The sequence below is a fragment of the Triticum aestivum genome, chromosome 2A (assembly GCF_018294505.1).
Source record: "Triticum aestivum cultivar Chinese Spring chromosome 2A, IWGSC CS RefSeq v2.1, whole genome shotgun sequence".
Taxonomy (NCBI): domain Eukaryota; kingdom Viridiplantae; phylum Streptophyta; class Magnoliopsida; order Poales; family Poaceae; genus Triticum; species Triticum aestivum.
This window is the reverse complement of record NC_057797.1, coordinates 707,638,884-707,659,966: the sequence shown is the minus strand read 5'-3', so window position 1 is coordinate 707,659,966 and position 21,083 is coordinate 707,638,884. Positions and strand designations below refer to the sequence as shown.

Sequence of the window (21,083 nt, the reverse complement as noted above, 5' to 3'; positions counted from 1 at the left end):
CAAATGGACAGTTCTTCCACTCCCAGTGCATACAATCTATGCTGCCAAGCATGTCTGGAAAGCCTCTAGCTACGTTGGTCGCCAACAATCTCTCTGTATCAGCGGCAGTTGGCTGTCTCAAGTACTCTGGGCCAAACACCTCGATCACAGCCTGGCAAAACTTGTACATTAACATCAGACATGTTGTCTCACTCATACGCACATACTCATCCACCAGATTGCCTGGAATTCCATATGCAAGCATGCGGATGGCCGCGGTGCATTTCTGGTAAGAGGAGAATCCAAGCTTGCCAAGGGCATCCGTCTTGCACTCGAAGTATGGGTCATGAGCAACCACTCCCTCTCGGATACGATTGAACACATGCCTAGCCATTCGAAAATGACGACGTTATTTATCCGGCTTGAAGAGAGGGGTGTTGGCAAAGTAATCAACATAGAGCAGGGCGTGGCCTCTCTCCCTGTTGCGGTTCAGGTTGGGAGCACGGCCAGGGAGTGACCCCCTATACCGAGGAAGCTGCCGTTGAATGTGGTCGTGAACGACCAGTGGAGCCACCACAATATCTTCATCATCCAACGACGAATCGTCCGATGAACAAAGGAAGTGATGGAAGAAAAACTCGTCTCTACTGTCCATACCTTTGTGGGCAAAATGCCGAACACCTTGCGGGCGTGGTGGCGAAAAGGTCGCGATGATCGCCTCGACGCAGCAGGGGTGGTTGCTGGCCGGCCACTGGCCGCTGTGGAGCTCTCGTCGGAAGCTGCCGAGGACGCCGTGGTGCGTCGTCGGCGGTCCTGTCCCCTCTGCGACCGGCAAAGACGGCGACGGCCAAACCTCCGATCGACGACCAAAACTACGGCCAAGGCGCGGGCGTGGTGGCGGCCATGTCAAGACGTGGTTTGGTAGGGACGGCCGGGGGCTGCGCGGTGAGGAGGCGGCCGGAGAATAGCGGCGGCGCTGGCGGCGGGGCGGGGCGGGAGAGAGAGGGTGGAAGCGTTGGGAGCGGAGGGACTGCTAGTGTCCCCGACAGTCGGGCCACAGAGGGGACAAGAGCGTGCGTCCAGGCCGTCCGCGCGCGTCCGTTTCATCCCAAACCGAACGCAAGTTTGGACCGGGGATGGATCGAAAACGGACGAAATCCGGACATTTGTCCGTTTGAGACTGTATGTGGGCCGCGCTATTCGTCCGTTTTACCTCAAACGGACGGATGCAGACAGAATAGAGTCACGCGGTGGAGTTGGCCTCATCACATGACACATGTGGACGGACGGAGGGAGGGTTGGTTGGGGTTTGCAGCGGCGTGATGATGGTATAATAATGCAACGCATCGCCCACGACAAAACGCACGTAAGCTACACACACAACCACCGTAATGTAATGCAGTCCACTGTGCCGGTATCGGCGGTATGTATACACGGCATGCAAATTATGGCCCATCCCCCAACAAGGCAGCAACGTATAAATATACATTTACGCAGCGTGCTGGACTGCTGGTGGTTCCTCCTGTACTGTGCACGCACCCGCTCCCCCTTCTCGCCTGGCGTCGGGGAATATCTCCTGCTGCGTCAAGCAAGAGATTTTAAAGAGGAGAATATTTCGCTGCATAAACTAGTAGTAGTGGCGTACGCATGTGAATGGATTCGGCCGCTCTCGTTGCCTATACGAAATGCAAGAGATAACGAACGCCGCACCGACGGAGCTGGCATGTGGCGCTTCCCAAAACAACCCGACATGAGGATTTTGTCATTCTTCGGCCCGTTTTAGATCCAGAATTGTAGTGCTTTTGGGTCTGCTTGTCTCCGTGTGCGGAGGTCTCTTGCCATGTTCTTCAATCAGTTTTGTAATGCAGAAGCGTAATAAGGAATCAGCATGTCCAGCGCGGGTTGTACAAGTACAGTAGTGATTGGAGAATCATGAATCGAGTCATGAATGTATTTGCTGCTAGTAGTATTTCTCTGCCCATGGTCCAGCTATCTAGTGTAACAATAGTATCACAGCTAGCTAGGGACAGTATCACAGAGTAATAAGTATGGTGTACTCTGTACATGTATACCTGTTGTAGCCTATATAGCCTATGGACAGCTCACGGCCACGGGCAAACTGAACGAGGAAACGGATTTTTCAGTTCAAGAAGTTATGGCTGGGCAGTAGTGGCCAACGGGTGTTGGTTGGTTCGATGAGCACGGCAACAGCACTTGTGATGTGATCATGACTTCTTTTACCTTTGCGAACTAGTAGTTACCTTCATAATGGAGCTCATCTTGATGCATACCATCATCGCCGCCATGAAATGCAGTTGAGTTCATTCATTCATGCCGTAATCATATTCGACTGCCCTCGCAAAAAAATTAAATAAATCATATTCGACTCAACGCGTGGATAGCGCGAACAGACAACAGACACACTGAAGAGCTAATAACTTCGCGGTCTTCTCCCAGCAGGAAATGAGCCCATGTTAGGACGCAAGCTTCTACCGCAGCCGAAACCGTCACCGCGAGCGAAGGCGGCCGGTGGCCGTGCTCATTTCCTTGGGCCACGGCCTCACCCTGCAAAGCGAAAGCAACCGAACTACTCCTACATCGCTAGCCAGCCAGCCGCTGGAATAAGCACGCTTACAAAATCCTCATCGCCGGCCTCCGGAAACTGACATACAGACATATACAAGACACAAACCAAAAGCAAATAGCTATATCAGCGCGACGTAGCAAGCGCCAGGACGCAGCAGAAGTTACAAGAGCAAGTTTCTCGGGAACGTGTACTGAAGTTGCTCCATGTGCACAACAGCTTACGCATCTCTACAATTCTGCAGCACGAGGAGAGAACATTTGCAGCACAGCGCTAATTAAGTAGTACAGTACTTACGTTGGGGGGTTACTGCTATATGTCGCACTTGCTACGTTGAAAGCTAACCGGCAGCCGTCCGTCCGCCCCTCCCTCTAGCACGACGTGGCAGTGCTGACGCTGCTACTCGACGCCGCGCTAATGGAGTGGTCTCCGGCCGCCTTGTCCTTGGACGCTATATGGGCGTCCATCTCCCGTCGGTCGGCGAACGACAGGAACGCGCGGAAACTGCTGCGGCTGGAGCGGGAGCTGCCGTCGGCCGACACCTGCCGCCGTTGCTCACAGTACTTGTGGAAGAGGATGCCGGCGTGTATGGCGAGGGCGATGAGGCACGCCACGCCACAGATGAGGAACAGCCCTGAGAAGCTGTACACCTGCAGCCGGTCCGACTCCAGCTCGTTGTTCTGCGACATGGACCCCGCCACGTTGTTCGCCAGCCACTTGTCGTGGATCCGCTGGAGGTCGCCGTTCTCCGACAGCTCCAGGATGGACGTCGACAGGTCCACCGCCAGCGGCGAGTCCCTCGGGAACGCCTGACAATAAAATGCCCAGTTTAGCTCTGCATCATAACTTCACTGAAGCTAGGTGCTCTTACTTTCACCAGGTGGAAAGAAATAAAAACTCACGAAGCCCCAGCCACTTTTGGTGAACTCCGAGCCCACGACTGCGAATTTGGGATGCAGGAGCAAGAAGATCTCAACATAGGGACGCTCGTCAACGATGCCAGCGACGCCTCCATTGGCAGGGCCAAGCTCAAGCGCTTGCTTATACTCGTCCGGAGTACCGAGGGATTTAAGCCTGTGTCTCGAGACACCGAGCTCGTTCACGAGGTAACTTTCCGCAAAGGAGCCGACTTGAAACCCGATGGGCTCGTCGCTGGCGACCAAGCTATCGATCCCTGTGATTGGAGATATGAGCTGCTGCACGGTGAGTATGGAGGTCAAGCTGGCAGTGTAGCTGGACTGGATGATCAGAACCACGAAGAGCCATATGATGATCACGAAGCGGCCGAGGGTGCTTCTCGTGTCCTCTCCTAAGATAAAAATGCACACGAACTTTAGTGAATCGACTGGGACATCTTCATCAATGGTATGTACAAAGGTTAAGAGTTGCCTTTCACTCACTGTGCGCGAAGAACAGAGTTGAGAAACTGAACCTGCACAAGCAAAGTGAATACAGCATGTAATTAACCTCAAGCAATCAAGACACTTGCATCGTTCAAGAAACTAAATGTAAAGTGTGTGGGAAATAAGTCTAATCCCCGGGCTCACGTCTATACATATGCGTGTTAAAATGACAGCACAGAAGTCAGTAGCTACAGCCTGCAGCCACTAGACTTTGTATTGGCACATCTAGAATGGCACTGAGATGCCAACAAAAGACCCAACATAATTTGCTGGCTTTGTACAGGATGATCGGCAAAAAAAATGGGTAACTTGCAACACTTTGGGGTGGAGGGCGCTTTGCCCACTCTCTCTTCTTTAATGCATGATATGCACACTCGTGCGTATTCCGAGAAAAAAAACAGCAAAAAAGTGGCTCCAATTGGTATACTAGGAGACCTTACCAGAATACAGTGATAACCTGTTTCGCTGGAGGCCCGCGGAACTCATCATTGATTCTGTGCTCAAGCAGCCAAATCACCGTTCCTATGACAAGAAAGAACAGCCCTGTGATGCACCACATTTTGATGGTGAATGGCTGCAAAAAGGCCCATCCACTCGAGCTTTGCTTCTTAACAGAGGTAAGTACCACAAGCCCCGACTCAACGTATGGCTGAGTGAAGTCAACAACCCTTGTCCGATTTGTGACGATAGCTATATCACCTACCACAGCATCGAAGTCCTAGACATGAAAGATCATTAGTACTCCACCTGTACAGATACATTAACTGTAATAAGTGGTGTAGATTTTAAGAACGCGAACTTACATTCGTTAGAATATTGTTGATAAGGTCTGGATAGCTTGGATTCTGACTACCATCCCCAAACGGAACAAACTTAAATGGAACTGGATACTGTAACAAGTTGGCTGCAGCAACAAACACATCAATACAGAAACCACGCACCGTTCCGCTGTTATTGTCAACTGACACAAATTGACGGTAACTTGCCCTATTGGGAACTCCAATTTTCAGCTCAATTCCATTGTTGGGAAACACCCATCCACGTGGCCTTACTGTAGTCTCACCTGGCCATATCACAGTGTGGAGTTTCTGATCTCCCCTAACACGTTTTGCTGGTTTCATGTAAAGAGTCTCAGGCAACGAGGTGGACAGGCCAGAATAGTTGGACCAGTAACCAACTGTCCGCAGACCAGATCCTACTATGTTAACGATGTCGTACGCAGGACGGATAAGATTACCATCTGTATCAAATTTTACAGGGCCAGTTGCACCCGTGAAATTCACTTGCTGGATTCTTTCTAGTAACAGCCTCCCCCCATCAAAGACAGTCATAGCTTTCAATTGCAGACCCCCTGCCCCAACTTCATGTAGCTTGGTGTCATTTGAGAAAGAAATGTTTCCACCTCTACTGAAATATGCGTCCAGCGCATAAGCAAGGATCCAGACAGAATCATACGCATAAAAGCCATACGAATTAATCAAGAACTTGTCGTCAACAGTATCTTTCTTCACCAGTGCACTCCATTTTGAAGCTAGCATACTCTTCCTTCTTGTATTTTCTGTGTGCTGGCGTAATGTGAGAAAACCCTGCATTGTGCTCAGTAATCCGATGTCGAGACGTGGCGATGAATCCAGGAATGAACTGAGCCAATCTGTTGCAATCCACACATACCCGCTTGATGTCATGCCGAGATTGCGTGCCAGCGAGAGAAGTGCAAGCCCAGAGTCAGGATTTGCATGCAGAACTACCACTCGAGATTCCATCAATGCAACCCTGACTAGCGCACTAGCCATTTCACTCTTTTTTGCTCCTGGCCTAACTGCAGCTTTAAACGAGATCTTAGCCCGCCTCTTGACAAGTTCATCACCTAAAGAGGCCATGCCGTTTCTTCCATAATCATCATCGATATATATAGCTGTCACTTGCTTCCACCCATAGTAGTCGACCAAGTCAGCAACAGCAGCCATTTGAAAATGATCACTACGGGTTGTCCTCACCAAGAAAGGAAACTGAAGTGACGTGAGAGTTGGATCAGTTGCACCGAAGGACAGCATAGGCACTTGAAGTTCATTTGCAACATGAGAAATAACATGCGCGATGACAGAAGATTGTGGGCCGATGATTGCAACTGTATCTTTCTCCATGAATTGCAATGCTAACACATGCAACAAAGAAATTTGTAAGTCGTATACCATGTGGGTGATACTGTTATCATAACATAAATCTGCATGATTTGGTGGCTCAGAAAAAAAAACATGAAAGAAGTACCTTGCACAATGCCAACGAAGCCACTGCAATTGGAATCTTGCATCTCGACAACCAGGTTTGTGCCTGGAAGGATGCTTGAATCGGTGTTGATCTCATTGACAGCAGCAGAAATGGCAATCTTGGCAGCTCTCCCTATCGTGGAATTGAATGTGAAAAGAGCTCCAACGCTCACTGTATCGGGCCTTGCATAGATATTCTTACTTAGTGCATACAGACAACAGAAAAGACCCCAAAAATGGAGTGCGAACTTCATGGCGAGTCTAGAAGACTACTGAGGTGTTTTTAGGCGTCCATGCTTCAGCTCAACAACGGACAGGCTGGAAGAACAAAAACAAAAATTTCCTGATGATGCATGTCAAGCAGATATGATGACTAGCTATAACACAAAACAGTAGTGGAGCTATGAATTGAAAAAAAATGGGCAGTTGCATAAGCCTAGAATCAAAAAGGTGAAGGCCCAGGGAAAGAGAGGAGGATAAATCATATGTCAATATGAACTGGGGCTCAACTGAACAGAAATGGACGGCTCCTGACAAGAAATGTTGGGAAGGCAGCATCCCCAAGACAAAAATCAGCGGATGCTACCTTTGAAGATTCAGAAATTAAGAGACCCTTCATCTTAAGATATGCTTATCAAACAGAATCTGTATAAGAAGCATAAGAAAGGAAACAAAAGGAAGCTGCTGCGACGAACTCAACCACCGGGATCCCCATGAGTGCGAGGAGCAAGGGAAAAGATCTTCCACGAAGTTGACATGGAATTAAATCTTCTTTTGAGGAAAACAATTGGGGGGATCCAAAAGCGTGGTACATGCAGGATTAAACAAAGAATTGACCCCTCAACCTCTCTGTTTCCCCCTTTTCTTTATATAAGAATCCAGACGAAGTGACTCTTACCGCTGGGCCTGAAGAAGCTTTGGTCGTCAGTTGCTTCTAATCAGATGACACCGGTAGGCCGTGCGAACAAGAGGTGCTTGTGAAGCGTCACCAAATGTGACACCACCAGGGGTTTGGTGCCTCTGAAGTCGATTCACCGCAGCTCGACTAGTTATGTCCAGATATCGCCCCAGAGCCGAGATGCCAACGACTGTCTAGCCTGTTAGAGCCAGGCTGCTGCTTGCTGTGCCCCATGTCATTATCTGGAGCAACAAAATGCAATCTTATTCTCCAGAAAACTCTCCGGTCCTCATGTCAAACATGTGGTTGGAGTTTGCAAGAGGAACGAACTGGAATACATCCACGTACAACATAGATTGTACACATGTGAATATGGGATGCCAACCCCGTGGCACGTCCCACACGTCCTCTGTGGGGAGCTTATGTGCGTACCTGTCGAGAAGCTTGTCAGGTCGGCTGACTAAGCAAGGGCCCCATCCGATGGCAGCTGCAATCATGCACACAGGACGGAGTTCCCAAGAGATGGCCAACAGCAGAGCAGTTAGCCGAGGAAAAACTAAGGCAGTAAGATGTTTGCAGTGGGAGAGGGCTGGCACCTGAGGGTATGTGGATTCGGCGTATGGATGGACAAGATAGTTCGGCAATCCCGATCCACATTTCGTACCTGGAAAGGTCAGCAGCAGCAACAGCCTTCCGTTCGTTCGGAGCACCCGCTGTGCACGCCACAGGCTGCTAGAGCCAATGAAGACGACGTTAGGCAAGATACAACATCAGACGAATGAGATATTTTGTGGCTGTTTGCACCGTACCACATGGCATACCTCATAACACGCTGTATTTCATGTGGGCTCCAAACACTAATCTGTTGGCAGCATGAAGTGGACTTGCCAATATCTTAGTAGCGATTGGTAAAATCCAAAGTCTAACCTTCTAAATCAGGTCACAATGCCCTCGCCCACAAGTTAAACAACGTGGCTGACGTGCATAAACCAATCCGTCTTCAACAGAATCTTCAAGAGAATATCGTCGCACGATAGGCCAACAAATATGGATTATAAATATTTCCCTGTCCAACACTTGCACGATTGCTGAAGCTGAAACGGCATTTGTTACTCTACAATCTACATAAATAATTGGCAAAAAATTCAAGATTACATCTTAGACCGGCAGTAGCCAGAAGAATAATTTCCTCACATGGTTTTTTACTTCACTACTTTCAGCTCATATATTGTGTTACAACACTGGAGTACTGCTAAAATAGCTTTGAGACAATATTTCCGAAAACACTGCACTTGCAGTGAAATGTTACACCCTGTCTCGCCCTACTGAGATCTGCACACGTGACCTTTTAGCAGGTGAGGCATCACCGGTTTCTAGTGTGTGGACCGCATTTCCTTCTACGCTAGCTTGCGCCCCGCTATTCGACTGGCACCCAAAGGTCCATCCAGGAAAATCTGACTCTTGAAATAAAGATGTTGGCGTACTTCTGTAGAACGCAAGTGGGACTTGTTTTATCCGCCGCCGGGCCTACAATTCAAATTCAAGATTGGTAAATTTTAGCAACCCTTAGTGATGTTTAATAATGAGCATCAAGTGGCAGTAGATAGGACCCCTATGATAAGGACCCGGCTCAGCCTTGAACACAAACATTTAAACAGTTAAGCATAATAAGAGGGTGGCAAAGCTGGTTTTGCTAGACATGTTTTAGGCTGACATAAACCAGAGGGAAATATCTAGTGGAAGGTGTGGTGAAGACCTACCCCATCTCGGCAAACTATATAAGTAAACGCAGAAAGCTGTGGGTGAATGTAGTCAGACGGGTCCGATGCAGGCATACCTCATCTCGGAAAACTGTTGCATAGGAGCCTGAACTAAAGTCTGTGATCTTCATCTCCATTGTTTTGGCCCGAACAGTGAGATCAGTTTCAAGCGACGCAACAAATCTGGCAGTGGTACCACATGAAATGAGCTGAATAATCAAACAGGAAAAAGGAGACACCATTGAAATAAGGACACTAAGTTGTCTTCCTGATACCTTGAAACTGCAGGAGTGTAGTGATGGCGCAGCGTGTCTATTTCCCACAAAGAACTTCCTGTGGTGCATAATCAAAGATGAATATAAGATAGGCAATAAACTGTCCATGAGATTCTAGACAAATAATAGCAATTGTCCATAAAGATACAATCATGCTTGCATGTTGAATTGCAATGGCCCCCAGTAACTCGTTACAAAAGTTGCTTGAAGCTGTAATTTGGAAGAAGAGGCAAGTAAACCACTATCATTGTCTCACCACCACTGTTCATCAAGCAGACTTCCATCTAGTCCAGTCTAGTACAGTTGCAGTAGCAACCAAACAGAAGTATAGCTGGTTGTCAAGTTCATTTAAGTACCCACCGGTTCTAGCGAAGGTTATCAGTTCCTCCCTAGTTCTATTTCTATATCAAAGATATCAAAACCTTATGACAACCTGGACAACATGCAATAATCTTTCTACAGATAACCAAGTACCAAGACCTAAGGTGCAAAAGCCATAAAGTAAAAATATAGGCTGAATTATTTCAACACAAGAAAAACTTAACCAATATTACCACAAAACAACACCCAACTATATAATCATCAAAAAAAAAATCCTCTTTTCAGAAAGCCTTAGGTGCTATTTTTGCTCCAGGTGTCCTCATCATGTTCAAATCCTCCATCTGACATCAAGCCAGTTATCTTAAAAGGTATGCTTTGGGAAGAACAAAAAGAAACTTGAGTTGAGATCATTATTTTAATTGATTATGTTATGTGCTGGCTATTTTGAAGTCACTGGACTCTGGCAGCTGACTCGGGCCATATCCGTCAGACTCAGGTAGCCGACTTGGCCATGGTGCTACCCGCAAGTCATACTGGAGTCGGCTACACAGGACTAGTCAATGTCCTACATCCAGTTAGTCTCTACTCTGTAGGCCAATCTGGAGTAACGCTTTCTCCTAAGAAACAAAAAGTTGTAGCCAGGTAGGACTCATGTTCAAATCATCAACCTGTCATCGAACCAGTTATGTTAAAATGTATGCTTCGGGATGAACAAAAAGAAACTACAGTTGAGATCGTGATTTTTATTTTGATGTTATGTGGGGGCAAAAAGAATCTCGAGTTGAGATCATGATTTTTATTTTTATTATGTTATGTGCAGGCTCCGGACTAGGGTAGCCTACTCAGGTGTGATGCTACCCACAAGTCATATTGGATTCGGCTAGACAGGACTAATCAATGTCCTGAATCCGGTTAGTTCTACTCCGAAGGCCAAGGGGAAGTAACACTTTCCCCTTTGAAACAAAAAAGCTGTGGCCAGGTTAGGGTTTATCTTTCTTTTGAACAGCAATGGCACTTGGTTAATTAGATGATAAACTGAGCCGGATACTATACAAACCCAATGAATGTCATTAACAAGACACCCCCACCCCACCCCTGCATGCGCCCGCTCGCAAAGCCCTACCAGGCTCACACTAATAAAACTTTTCTATCCGATCCGCGATACCAGACAGCTGTTTGCCTCTTCTGTCTTAGGACAGATTGAGGATTGAAAGAAAAGGAAGTGAGAAAACAAAGTCTGTTTGATATGATTAGAAACTTACGCATTGCGCCAGATTTTGCAGGGTCTGTCTCTTCATTGTTAAAAGGATCAGCGCCAATCTTCTTAGGTAAACTAGCTTCTCCATCATCCTGAGCAACTTCCTGAAAGAGAAACAAAAGCATTGCAATTAGCTTATGGACAAAAATAATTACGAAACAAAAGGCTCTTGCGGAACACAACATAGAAAATGTGAGCTTAAGTGGATATGCTACCAACACATGGTTTATTAGGTACACAGAGATATATACACACTGGATCAATCAAGAGCTCGTATATGAAGGCTAAAAGGCTATAGCAAGCAACATACCCAATGAACCAAAAAATTAATTGATGGGTGCCTCCGCAGCAGATTATGAATTAAAGCAATGATGATAAGAGCTCCAGCTGGTGGCACTGAAAGGGCGAGTCTACTCAATCGTTTTGCAAATGAAGCGACAAGATATGCTTGAAGATACGAAGATTTCAGACAAGCATCCAGAAGCTGCAAGAAAACAAGTCAAACACAAAGTCATAATTAATAGATAACAATAAAGAAGAATAAACTGCAATCTGGCATATTCATAAGAATAAGCAACAAAAGAAACACGTTTGTTTGTTCAATCCATGAAATAAGAGTTGATATCATATCCAGATCCATGGCTGGAAGATTGATAATTCAGAGTTCAAACATGGTTAATAGTGATCCGCTGATATGATCCACTCGCTGCCACAGGCCTGTCACTTGCACAAGATTAAGGGCTGAGTACTGTAATCTATATTTGTTTTTCATCTACTGTTATGGACTTGTCTTCAATGGTGCAGCAATGGCTGGACAAAATAGATGGGTTACAAAGAAATGTCGAAGTAGGTGGCATCACATAGCCTCATTGTTTATGTGCATACAAATAACCTTAAGGTATATTCAAGTTTGGCAGGCTACAGGATTCATGGTTAACTAATAACCTAACAAAGTAACAAGTCTAATCTAATATAGAATGTACATTACTTTTCAACGGCATGCTAAACTTGTTGTTTGTTGGTTAAACACGACATCAACATGATGCATTCCTCAGCATTCCGCCAACAAATAGTTGATAAGCAGAATTAACGAAATTGGCTTTGCTGGACTTGGCTCTGGAACAGCATTCAAAAGATGCAAAGGTGTGCATGGCTAGACAGCACTTGTAAGATCATGAATGAAAATGTTAACGTGAAATGGATCCATAGCTTGGATGACTGGCAGTCCTTCAAAAACCCCTTTTAGTTCATAGAACTTAATACATGCTAAAGTATGGCAATATTCATTCATAACTTAATACATACTAAAGTATGGCAATATTCATTCATAGTGTAACCATAATATTACACTTATATTTACTGAGAGCTACTTACTTGCAAGAACACTGACCGATGTTTTGCCATGAACACAGCAGGAGTCAGTAATGCATAGAGCTTATCATAGAATTTTGGATATTCAAGCTGATGCTGTGTCATAAGGATGAATAGACCACTTAAGGCCATCACACTGATAACACCGCCAATGTCGTATGATGTAGTCAAGAAATCACTTCAACAGGAAAAAAAATTATGAAGGCGTGAGATACCACATCAAACAAAGTACAAATAAGAACAAAATGGACATAAACAACCTACCACAAGATGGCTGGGTTTGACATTGAAGGAATAACATTCTGATGAAGTGTAGCAAGGACCTGCAGATTACAAACTGTCACTCGAGATACATAACTAACATCGGTAATTCAAGCATTTTTATAATAACTAGAAAATAAAACCAATTATTCTTAACAACAATGGTAAACTACAAATTATTTCATCATCCTAAGTGGCTACACACTTCTTGTATAATAAATTCCCCTTGCATAGTAGACTGCATGTAAACATGGTCATAGTTTACAAGAAAAAAGGAGTCAGGAAATCAGCAACAACAATTTGTAAATTAAGGTGCAACGCATATAACCATTCATAGACAGTTCAAGAAGAAGCAACTGAGAAATTATTACTTATCAGATACTGAAAATAACGAAAGATAGCTTTACCTCCTTGTAGACATCAAGTGGAAGTGGTAGCTTGAGAAAGGCCAACCATGCTTTGGTGAACTTCAATTTTAGCTTTTTGCTTATACGCGTAGCAGAAGAGCCCTGCAACACTCGAAAGCTTAATCACTAGAAACTTGCCAGTACATTTTACTTCATGAAGTGTATGGAAGTACCTCAGAGGTGTCCTTCTCTCCTTTTGAAGAAAGGCCTTCACAAACACAAAAGGTTAGAACAAAAACACTCACTAACAAAAATGAATATAAGTACATAAGAGGCAAGTGAACTAACAAAATCTTAAGGAAAAAGGAAAATCAAAAATGGGGGGAGAGGCGGAGAAGAGCATAAAAAGTTTTTAAAAAATAACACAAATATTATTGAAGACTAGAGGAAGATCATTCCTACAGGATTAGCCAGAAAATACATACCAACAGTACTCCACATATCAAACTTTGATTCCTTCTTAAAATCCAATGCGGGAACATGCACCAAAATATTGTATACATTGCGTACACAGATAGCGCTCCTGTTAAAGCAAGAAAGAGAAGAGCATAAGAAACAGAACTAAAATAGCAGTTCGAACTTCAAAACTTGAAGGCATCAACATACTAAAAACAATCGCTTGAAAGCTTTGTATGGAATAAGCCTACAAACAACTATGACCTAAATAATTCACACCATTTATAATCCAACTGTAACTCTACAAATGACTTTGCATGGATAAAGGTAGAACATGGTACACAAGCAACATTAATGCTAAATTGTATCACTGCAGAAACGCAAGCATGATATGAGAACAACAAACACACTATATGTTCCTGCAACCATGTGAGCTGTCTATAATCAAGGTGTTGGAACTGTAGTCTGGAACATCATAACGTACAACTATAAAAGCTTGACTTTCCAGGTTATCCTTGTTCTTTTACAAGAAAACATGATCAGTATTGGGTGAGCACGTAATTGCAACATATCGGTAGATATGGTGCAGAATAGCATGTGTACTTCATAGGAAAAAAAGGTGTGCCTACGGAAATGTCAAACAATACAATCGTAGTTGGTTCACAAAGTTGCATTAACACGCTTATATCAATGTACAGGATTTAAAATATCCATGCATAAAACCTGAAGTATACCTGTCTTCAGCCCCGTCATCCCCATTCTGCAAGACATCTTTTCCAGAGCCTGGTTAAAAAAAGGGCAACTTAACCACATTGTAGGAAGTTACATGTGGCAAATCAAACTACGCATAGCAAGAGATATTACCAGTGGTTTGACTGACCAGACTGTTGGCGATCTTATCTAAGCTAGTATAAGTAAAAAAACTGCAGGAGCAATTGGAGAAAAATTAAGTGCATTGCAAAATCATACTATAAAAATATCTTGGGTATTTCACCAAGTTAGCAATATCGCCAGCTCTATACAATTGAAGTTCTTAGGGAAACAAGTTTTTCAAGGATGTGGTAATCAAATACACAAGAAATAATTGAAAGAGTGGTCACCAGTCACCACATACCAAACGTCAGCATACTTAGAGTACTTGGACCCAAGCAACTCTAGAACATCATCAATCGAATTCGTAGCATGAACCTGAAAATAATTTGAAACACATAAAAGAGCAGACACTAAACGCTACTTCTGGCTGCAGGAAGCACGTTACTAGGCAGGAAAACTCACCACAGCGTGGAGAAACTTGTGGTAAATTGCCGAGTGGAAGCTCCCGTCCTTCCCCAGCTTCACGAAATCCATGAACGCATCAAGCGCCACTTCCTGCCATGAACAAAGGTGTATACTAACTTAGCCAATTCACCATCGCCCAACACACAAATGAATAGTTAAAACTGCCACCAACTCACCCTGATCGCCTCGTCGCTATCCGGCGACACGCTGAGCTCCACGAGCGCGGCAACGAACTCCTCGAAGCGCTGCCGCAGCCACGCCCCAAACACGAGCTCGGGGTCGTCGCTCGCACCTCCTGCGGCGGCGGCTGCGGCCGAGGCGGAGGGGATGGAGGGGAGCAGGGGCTCGAAGAAGGACTGGAGCGAGATGAGCGCCTCGAGGGCGATGCTGAGCGGCGCGGTGGGGGAGAGGAGCGCGAGGAGGGTGGGGGCGTGGTTGAGGTGGGCGCGCGAGGAGAGGAGCTCGAGGCCGAGCGCCTTCACCTCCTCGTGGGTGAGGGCCCCGGATTTAGACTTCCGCTTCTTAGTGCCCGACGCCGTCGCCGTCGCCGTCGCTGACGATGATTTCGCCATGGCAGCAGGGGGCGGCGGCGGCAATGCGGGGGAAGAAAGGGTGCGGCGAGGTCTGATGGGTTGGACCTGGGTTCTGGGGTTTATTGATGGGCGAGACTGGCAAGCTGGTCTCACTTGTCAGTTCGGCCCACACACAACAAGGCCGAGGGCATGCGTGTGGGGCGGGCCTACCGCCTACGTGTTCGGCTGGATGGACCGTGCTAGGAAGCCCAATATTACAGAGCTCTCCAACAATTTCTCTCTAAAACCGCTCCTTGTCCTCATAAAAATAAAAAAAATAAACCGGTCCAGTATGGGCAGAATGATTTTTTTTATTTACTTATAAGATGTATGCAGAATGTAATTTTGCTAAGAAATATGAAAATCCATGTCAAAAAAAACATATATACAAATCCATTTGCTTGGATGGGATCCTTTTTCCAACACGAGGAGTAAACCCCAGGAACAACTACAGCTGCCGTCTACTACTAACACTACTGATGATGTCCAGCATCATGAGTTCAAAATAGGAAAGTAACTGCATCTGAGGGTCGCCGGGAAGTATCTGAAGTCGATCAAAATATTGAGAAGCGCATATACATCTTTTCAAGTCTAATAAAAAACTCGATGACAATACACAGAAAAACGAGTTGTTTTCTGTGATATGTCTCTCATCTCAGCAGGCATGCTCATTCTTTTTTCGAAAGATAAACATGAACATTCAAGGAAGTTATGTTTCATCCATACAGAGGTCAGCACATATCCGACTAATTACGACATCAAATTCTACTTACATCAAATTGAAGTTGGTAAAGTATGGGGGAAACACTAATGAAGTTAGTAGCCCGACCTTCCAGTTAGTTCTTTGATGAAAATGTGGAGAACACCTTATGCATGCTCCACTGTTCTCATTTCCTTTTGTGTTCCATAAGCATGGAATTTTATTAGTTTAGCGAAGAAAGGCTGCAAAACAAACAATTAAAATGATTAGATGCAACACCACCAGAACAAAAATATGCCGACTAGAAAGCTGCAGACACATGAACCGACAAAATTCCATCCGATCACATTTCTTACTAAAACAGTCTTCACGTCACTATTGGACATAATACCTGCAATTTTGTGGCACCCTCCAGGACAATGTCAACAATCTTTTCAAGCTTGGAGGCAGTGACAAATAGTTCCTCCAATCTTCCATCATAATCCTCAGATCATGAATCTTGCTCCGCAAACCGATGCAACAGTTAGCGTGCATAGTGCAGACCTTATTTAAATCTCTGCTTGGTTCACAAAATCCGCCAAAGTATGCTGTACTTAAAAACTTAATTTCCAGCCCAATGTCTGCGACATATGGATCATGCTTAATAGCATTGAAGACATCCTGATCATGGTAGCCAGGATATCTCAATCGTGATGAGTACCAGAAACTGTAGAACTCTATGGTCCGTTCATTCGATTTCACATAATTGAAGCCTCCATTAGCAATGTTTCTCAAGTCTGTTGCATTCACAACATAGTGGTCGCAAGCAATCTGAAGGTCACCATTAGGATAGAAGTGAGGAAATGGATTGCGAAACCACATTATGTCTGCATCCTGAAATGTAATGAAAATGAAAGATGGATGAACTAAACCTGATAAGCATGTTTCACAGAAGAAAAAGGATCACTATATTCCATCATGGGCAACAAGGCTGAATCTATCTCTGTAAAAAAGGTCAAGGTGACTGAGTAATTTACCGAGAATATGAAGCTGTAGCCCTTTTCAAGAACCAGCCGCAAGAAATCTAGTCGTTTCCACATCATCTCCAGATACCCAGAAGTCAAGAACCTCTTCTCTTCAGAAAAATCCACACCTTCAGTTCCAAGAGCAAAGCAATAGTGGTGGATCTTGACACATTGTCTGTACGCATCCCCATCAAATGCTATAATGACTAGATGGTTCAAGAGTGAACTTGTTCTAACACCAGAGCGAAAACTATCAACAAATAGATCTATCACCGAGCCAGGAGAAGCCCATGCAGCATTAAGTGTAGTCAATATAACTGTGTTGTCCCTCATTGAAGCCTTCTGCAAAACTCGGTCAAGTTTGAGATCCTCACTGTCCTAGAAAGGATGGCATATTAATTGAAGACCAATAAGTAAACTGAAGAAGCTATCTGATTAAGCATAAATATGCAAAACCAGCAGATTAAACATGAAAAAAATATGGGTCTTCTAAAGAAGTACATAGGTGGCAACAAATGATGAAATAGGCAGCTAAAATAAAACTCAAGGTAGCCTTGATTGTTATCAAATGATAAATAATAAACATCGCTGTTGCTTCTGTCAAGTATTCCTATACTCCTATTACGTGAATAGCCTCGTGTTATTCACCATATAGTAAGCATTCATGTGAACAATCAACATCTGTAATCAGTTGGGAGCCATGGCAAGCGAAACTAAGTGCTAGTGTGTATAATGCACTACTATGTTGTTTCTGAAGTCTGAACTTTCTAGCATGTCCAAATTACAGCGTCATCCCAATTGCTAAGGAAAATAACATCACTGTCCAAGAGAAAATATTAATCAACTTCTTTGGCGAAGTCCCAAAAGCTATCGACAAGATAATGTCATCCCAAGATAGATACTAATTCGGTTTTCAGTGAAAGTGACTCAGAAGTTAAAGAAATAGACTGCAGTGCACCAACTGATGTGTATATCTATCACATCTAAGACGTCCAAGGGACCAAGTGGACAGAACTGCTCCATCCCAAGGCAAATTCTCCAAGACCACACACACAGATGACGCAACCGCACATCGTAATTGTGTAAGCACTTGAAGGATTCAACAAAGCATTTTATTATGCACTGACAACTCTCGTTTAGAGTACATCACTGGACATGGGATAGCATAATCCAAGTCAAACACCGCACTGCAATTAGTAATCCCGTAGCTACATGGCAAAGCAGAAATGCCCAAATTATCCAGCATTCGTCATGATTTAACAGTGGATACAATACAACTACCGCGCCAAATACTGGGGACTGGACCAAGAGGGATGAGGCGGACTGACCAGATCATCACCTTGGGCGCTCTCCTCGTCGTCTGCGGCGAGCGAGGGAAGCGGGTACCGCCCCCACGGGTCCTCCAGCGGGTGCCGCGAGACGGCGGCACGGTGCAGCACGGCCAAGGGCAGGGCGACGCCGACGAGGGTTACAAAAAAGAGTGCCGCACCGAGTCGCGGGAGCGCGCGTTTCGGGATCCCGCGAGGGTGGGCGGACGGCATGGTCAGGGTGTGGCGCGGAGGTTTCGCCATGCCGGAATGGCGGTGGCGGTGGCGGTGGGTAGTTGCCGCAGCGGCAGACTGGACACTGGTACAAGGACGAGCCGGAGCCTCGAAGGCGTAAAGGGAAAGTACGCCGATGTAGTTTGAAAGCGGAGTAGGTGGTTTCGTGAAAGACGGCAACCGGACCAAAATTTGGAAAATGCGTTTGCTTGGATTCTGAGCCTTTGATCTCGCTTATTCGGCAGAATTAAAAAAAGTGAGCATTAAAACTTTATTCATCAAATAAGAGCAAGATCGTTACACAAGAATGAAGAATAAAGTCACGAACCAACCTGTGATTGAATGGTTAGAGGGACAGTGGTATCCACAAACCACCAGGTTTCAAGTCCCATGGACTGATGCATCGACATTAACTTTTACCGCTCCCTCCGCTGGCTTCTTCCACTGATGACTGATCGTATGTACCGGTTGATTTGGTGTGTAGGCTCGTACGGAGTTGGTGGCTAAAACTCGGATAGATATTGATGTTTGTTCCGGTGTCTGGACTGACTCCTCATTAGTTACTTGGCGCCTCTGCCACCGGATAAACCACATCACAACGAAGATGAGTTCAGCCGTTGGCAGCTCATGAATCATGGTATGCATGCGGACCAGAATTTCCAAAGTTATACAACCAGATCGATCTTGCCGCACGGCTCTTGTAATATCATTCTGCAATCCTAACTCAGACCAAATATCGGATGCCCATGCGCGTGTAAAAAAGGCAGTGTTGTATGTCCTTTAATCCGATCTTGCAAAGCGGACATTGTGGAACCAAAGGTATATGCCTGCCAGAACGCCGAGGCACGGCAAGGCCCCCTTTAGGACTTTTCAACCAAAATGTTTGATTTTTCCCGGAAGCCGCAGTTGCCACAGATCTTTCCAAACCATATTAAGGTTAGCAGTACCTGGGCTATTCGAGTTTGAGTAATGACGTTCAAACTGATGATCAAACTCCACTTGATATGCCGAGCGGACAGAGAAGGTTCCGGACCTCGTAAAGTGCCAGGCTAAAAAATCTTCAACTGCCTCAACATGTAGGGGAATTTGTAATATTCTATATACATCAACCGGTGAAAACACACTACGCAACAGTGCCTCATCCCACTGTCCGGTATGGGGATCAATAATCTCTTCCACCTTTGTTAACATAATTCCTCCTCAAGGGGTAATGACTTTTCTCGACTCACTAGGTGGAATCCATGGATCTTCCCAAATATTGATGTGTGAGCCAGATCCAATTCGCCATATGCAGCCCTTTTTGAAAGTCTGAACCCCGGCTAAAATACGTTGCCATGTAAATGAAGACCCTTTCTTCGGTCCCGCTTTTAGGATGTCCCCGTTAGGGTAGAATTTTGCACTCAAAACTCGTGCACACAAAGAGTCCGGATTTTGAAGAAGTCGCCAACACTGCTTTGCTAACATAGCAAGATTAAAGTGTGAAGGTCTCTAAAGCCCAATCCACCTTTATTCTTTGTGACATACATTTTCCACCATGCAAACCAATGCATGTTCCTCTTTTCCTGTCCATCTCCCCACCAGAAAACCGATATTTCATCGGTGATTGATTCACATATTCCTTTAGGCAACTTAAAAACTGACATAGCGCAAGACAGAATTGTCTGTGCTACACATTTCAAAAGAATTTCTTTACCTTGAATTGATAGAATATTTTATTTCCATCCCTTCAATCTCTGACAAATTCTATCAACTAGATGCTGGAAACAATAGCTCCGGTCCACACCAACCATAGTTGGCAGACCAAGGTACTTATCTGACAGAGTTTCTGTTAAAATATCCAGTATACCACAAACACTCTCCATGGTATTAACTCTAGTATTCGAGCTGAAGAAAATACTGGATTTTGGTGTACTCACTCTCTATCCTGAACTAGTACAATATGTATCAAGAATCCTCTTCAAAGTGTGAGCATTCTGGTCGGTTGCTCTCATCAAAATCAAGGAGTCATCAGCAAATAATAGATGAGAAATAGAGGGTGTGTTTCTGGATACTTTTATACCTTCAATCCCACCAATGTCTTCCTCATGAGCCAACATATTTGAGAACCCTTCAGAACAAATCAAAAACAGGTAGGGGGATAAAGGATCTTCCTGTCTCAATCCTCTAGGTTTAGTAAATTCTTCCGTTTCTGTATCATTGAATCTGATTCTATAGCTCACAGAGGAAACACACTCCATAATTAACTCAACCTATTGTGCATGAAATCCCAGCTTTTCCATCATCCGCCTTAGAAAGCCCCACTCTACTCTGTCATAGGCTTTCATCATATCCAATTTTACAACACAAACACCATTAGAGCCATGTGACTTTTTCTTAATTGTATGGAAACACTCATAAGCTACCAGCACATTATCGGTGATTAGCCTGACTGGCACAAAGGCACTCTGAGTAGGAGATATTACCTCTGGTAGGATTTTCTTAAGCCTGTTGGCCAACATCTTAGAAATTATCTTATAAATGACATTACACAAGCTAATAGGTCTGAATTGGGTTATTATGTCAGAGCTATCCACCTTAGGGATTAGCACAACATTCGTGGAATTCCATCCATCTGGTATCTTTTTATGACTGGTCGCATCAAGCACTTCTTTAGTCAGCTCGTCTCCCAAAATATGCCAGAAGTGCTTGAAAAAATAGCATGAAAACCATTCGGGCCGGGGGCCTTCATATCACCTATCTGAAAGAGAGCTTTCTTTAGTTCTTCTGATGTATAGGGTGCAATCAATAGCCTGTTCATCTGTGATGTGA

The 21,083-nt window shown here is 44.9% G+C and overlaps 1 protein-coding gene and 1 pseudogene across 3 annotated transcripts; both read right to left on the bottom strand.

The window, feature by feature from the left end:
- Positions 1-2,294: 2,294 nt before the first annotated feature.
- Positions 2,295-15,117, bottom strand: LOC123190399 (glutamate receptor 3.1-like; annotated as a pseudogene). Its single transcript, XR_006496313.1, has 23 exons — positions 14,635-15,117; positions 14,456-14,548; positions 14,295-14,368; positions 14,045-14,103; positions 13,915-13,963; positions 13,210-13,307; positions 12,958-12,992; positions 12,785-12,886; positions 12,381-12,439; positions 12,120-12,294; positions 11,056-11,229; positions 10,750-10,849; positions 9,167-9,224; positions 8,969-9,074; positions 8,477-8,658; positions 7,795-7,860; positions 7,384-7,486; positions 6,235-6,434; positions 4,770-6,121; positions 4,407-4,684; positions 3,964-3,995; positions 3,466-3,872; positions 2,295-3,372 (listed from the first exon to the last, which is right to left on the bottom strand). The product of XR_006496313.1 is annotated as a glutamate receptor 3.1-like (transcript).
- A 207-nt stretch (positions 15,118-15,324) lies between these two features.
- LOC123190398 (uncharacterized protein At4g15970) lies at positions 15,325-18,395 on the bottom strand. 2 transcript variants are annotated; one of them, XM_044603025.1, is made up of 4 exons: positions 18,063-18,395; positions 16,747-17,076; positions 16,122-16,603; positions 15,325-15,972 (listed from the first exon to the last, which is right to left on the bottom strand). In XM_044603025.1, the coding sequence occupies exons 1-4, from the start codon at positions 18,303-18,305 to the stop codon at positions 15,954-15,956; spliced, it is 1,074 nt and encodes a 357-aa protein (XP_044458960.1). In that variant the 5' UTR covers positions 18,306-18,395; the 3' UTR covers positions 15,325-15,953. The 2 variants fall into 2 exon arrangements, with proteins under 2 accessions (XP_044458960.1, XP_044458959.1); XM_044603024.1 differs by having other exon boundaries at positions 16,747-17,112; positions 18,063-18,394.
- Positions 18,396-21,083: the final 2,688 nt, after the last annotated feature.

What these genes read in the sequence shown, in the direction of transcription:
- LOC123190398 (XM_044603024.1), bottom strand. Translation starts at nt 18,305, where the DNA reads ATGGCGAAACCTCCGCGCCACACCCTGACCATGCCGTCCGCCCACCCT. An exon ending in GCGCCCAAGGTGATGATCTG is followed by an intron (nt 17,113 to 18,062) that starts GTCAGTCCGCCT and finishes CATCCTTTCTAG; the next exon opens with GACAGTGAGGATCTCAAACT. An exon ending in GCTACAGCTTCATATTCTCG is followed by an intron (nt 16,604 to 16,746) that starts GTAAATTACTCA and finishes ATTACATTTCAG; the next exon opens with GATGCAGACATAATGTGGTT.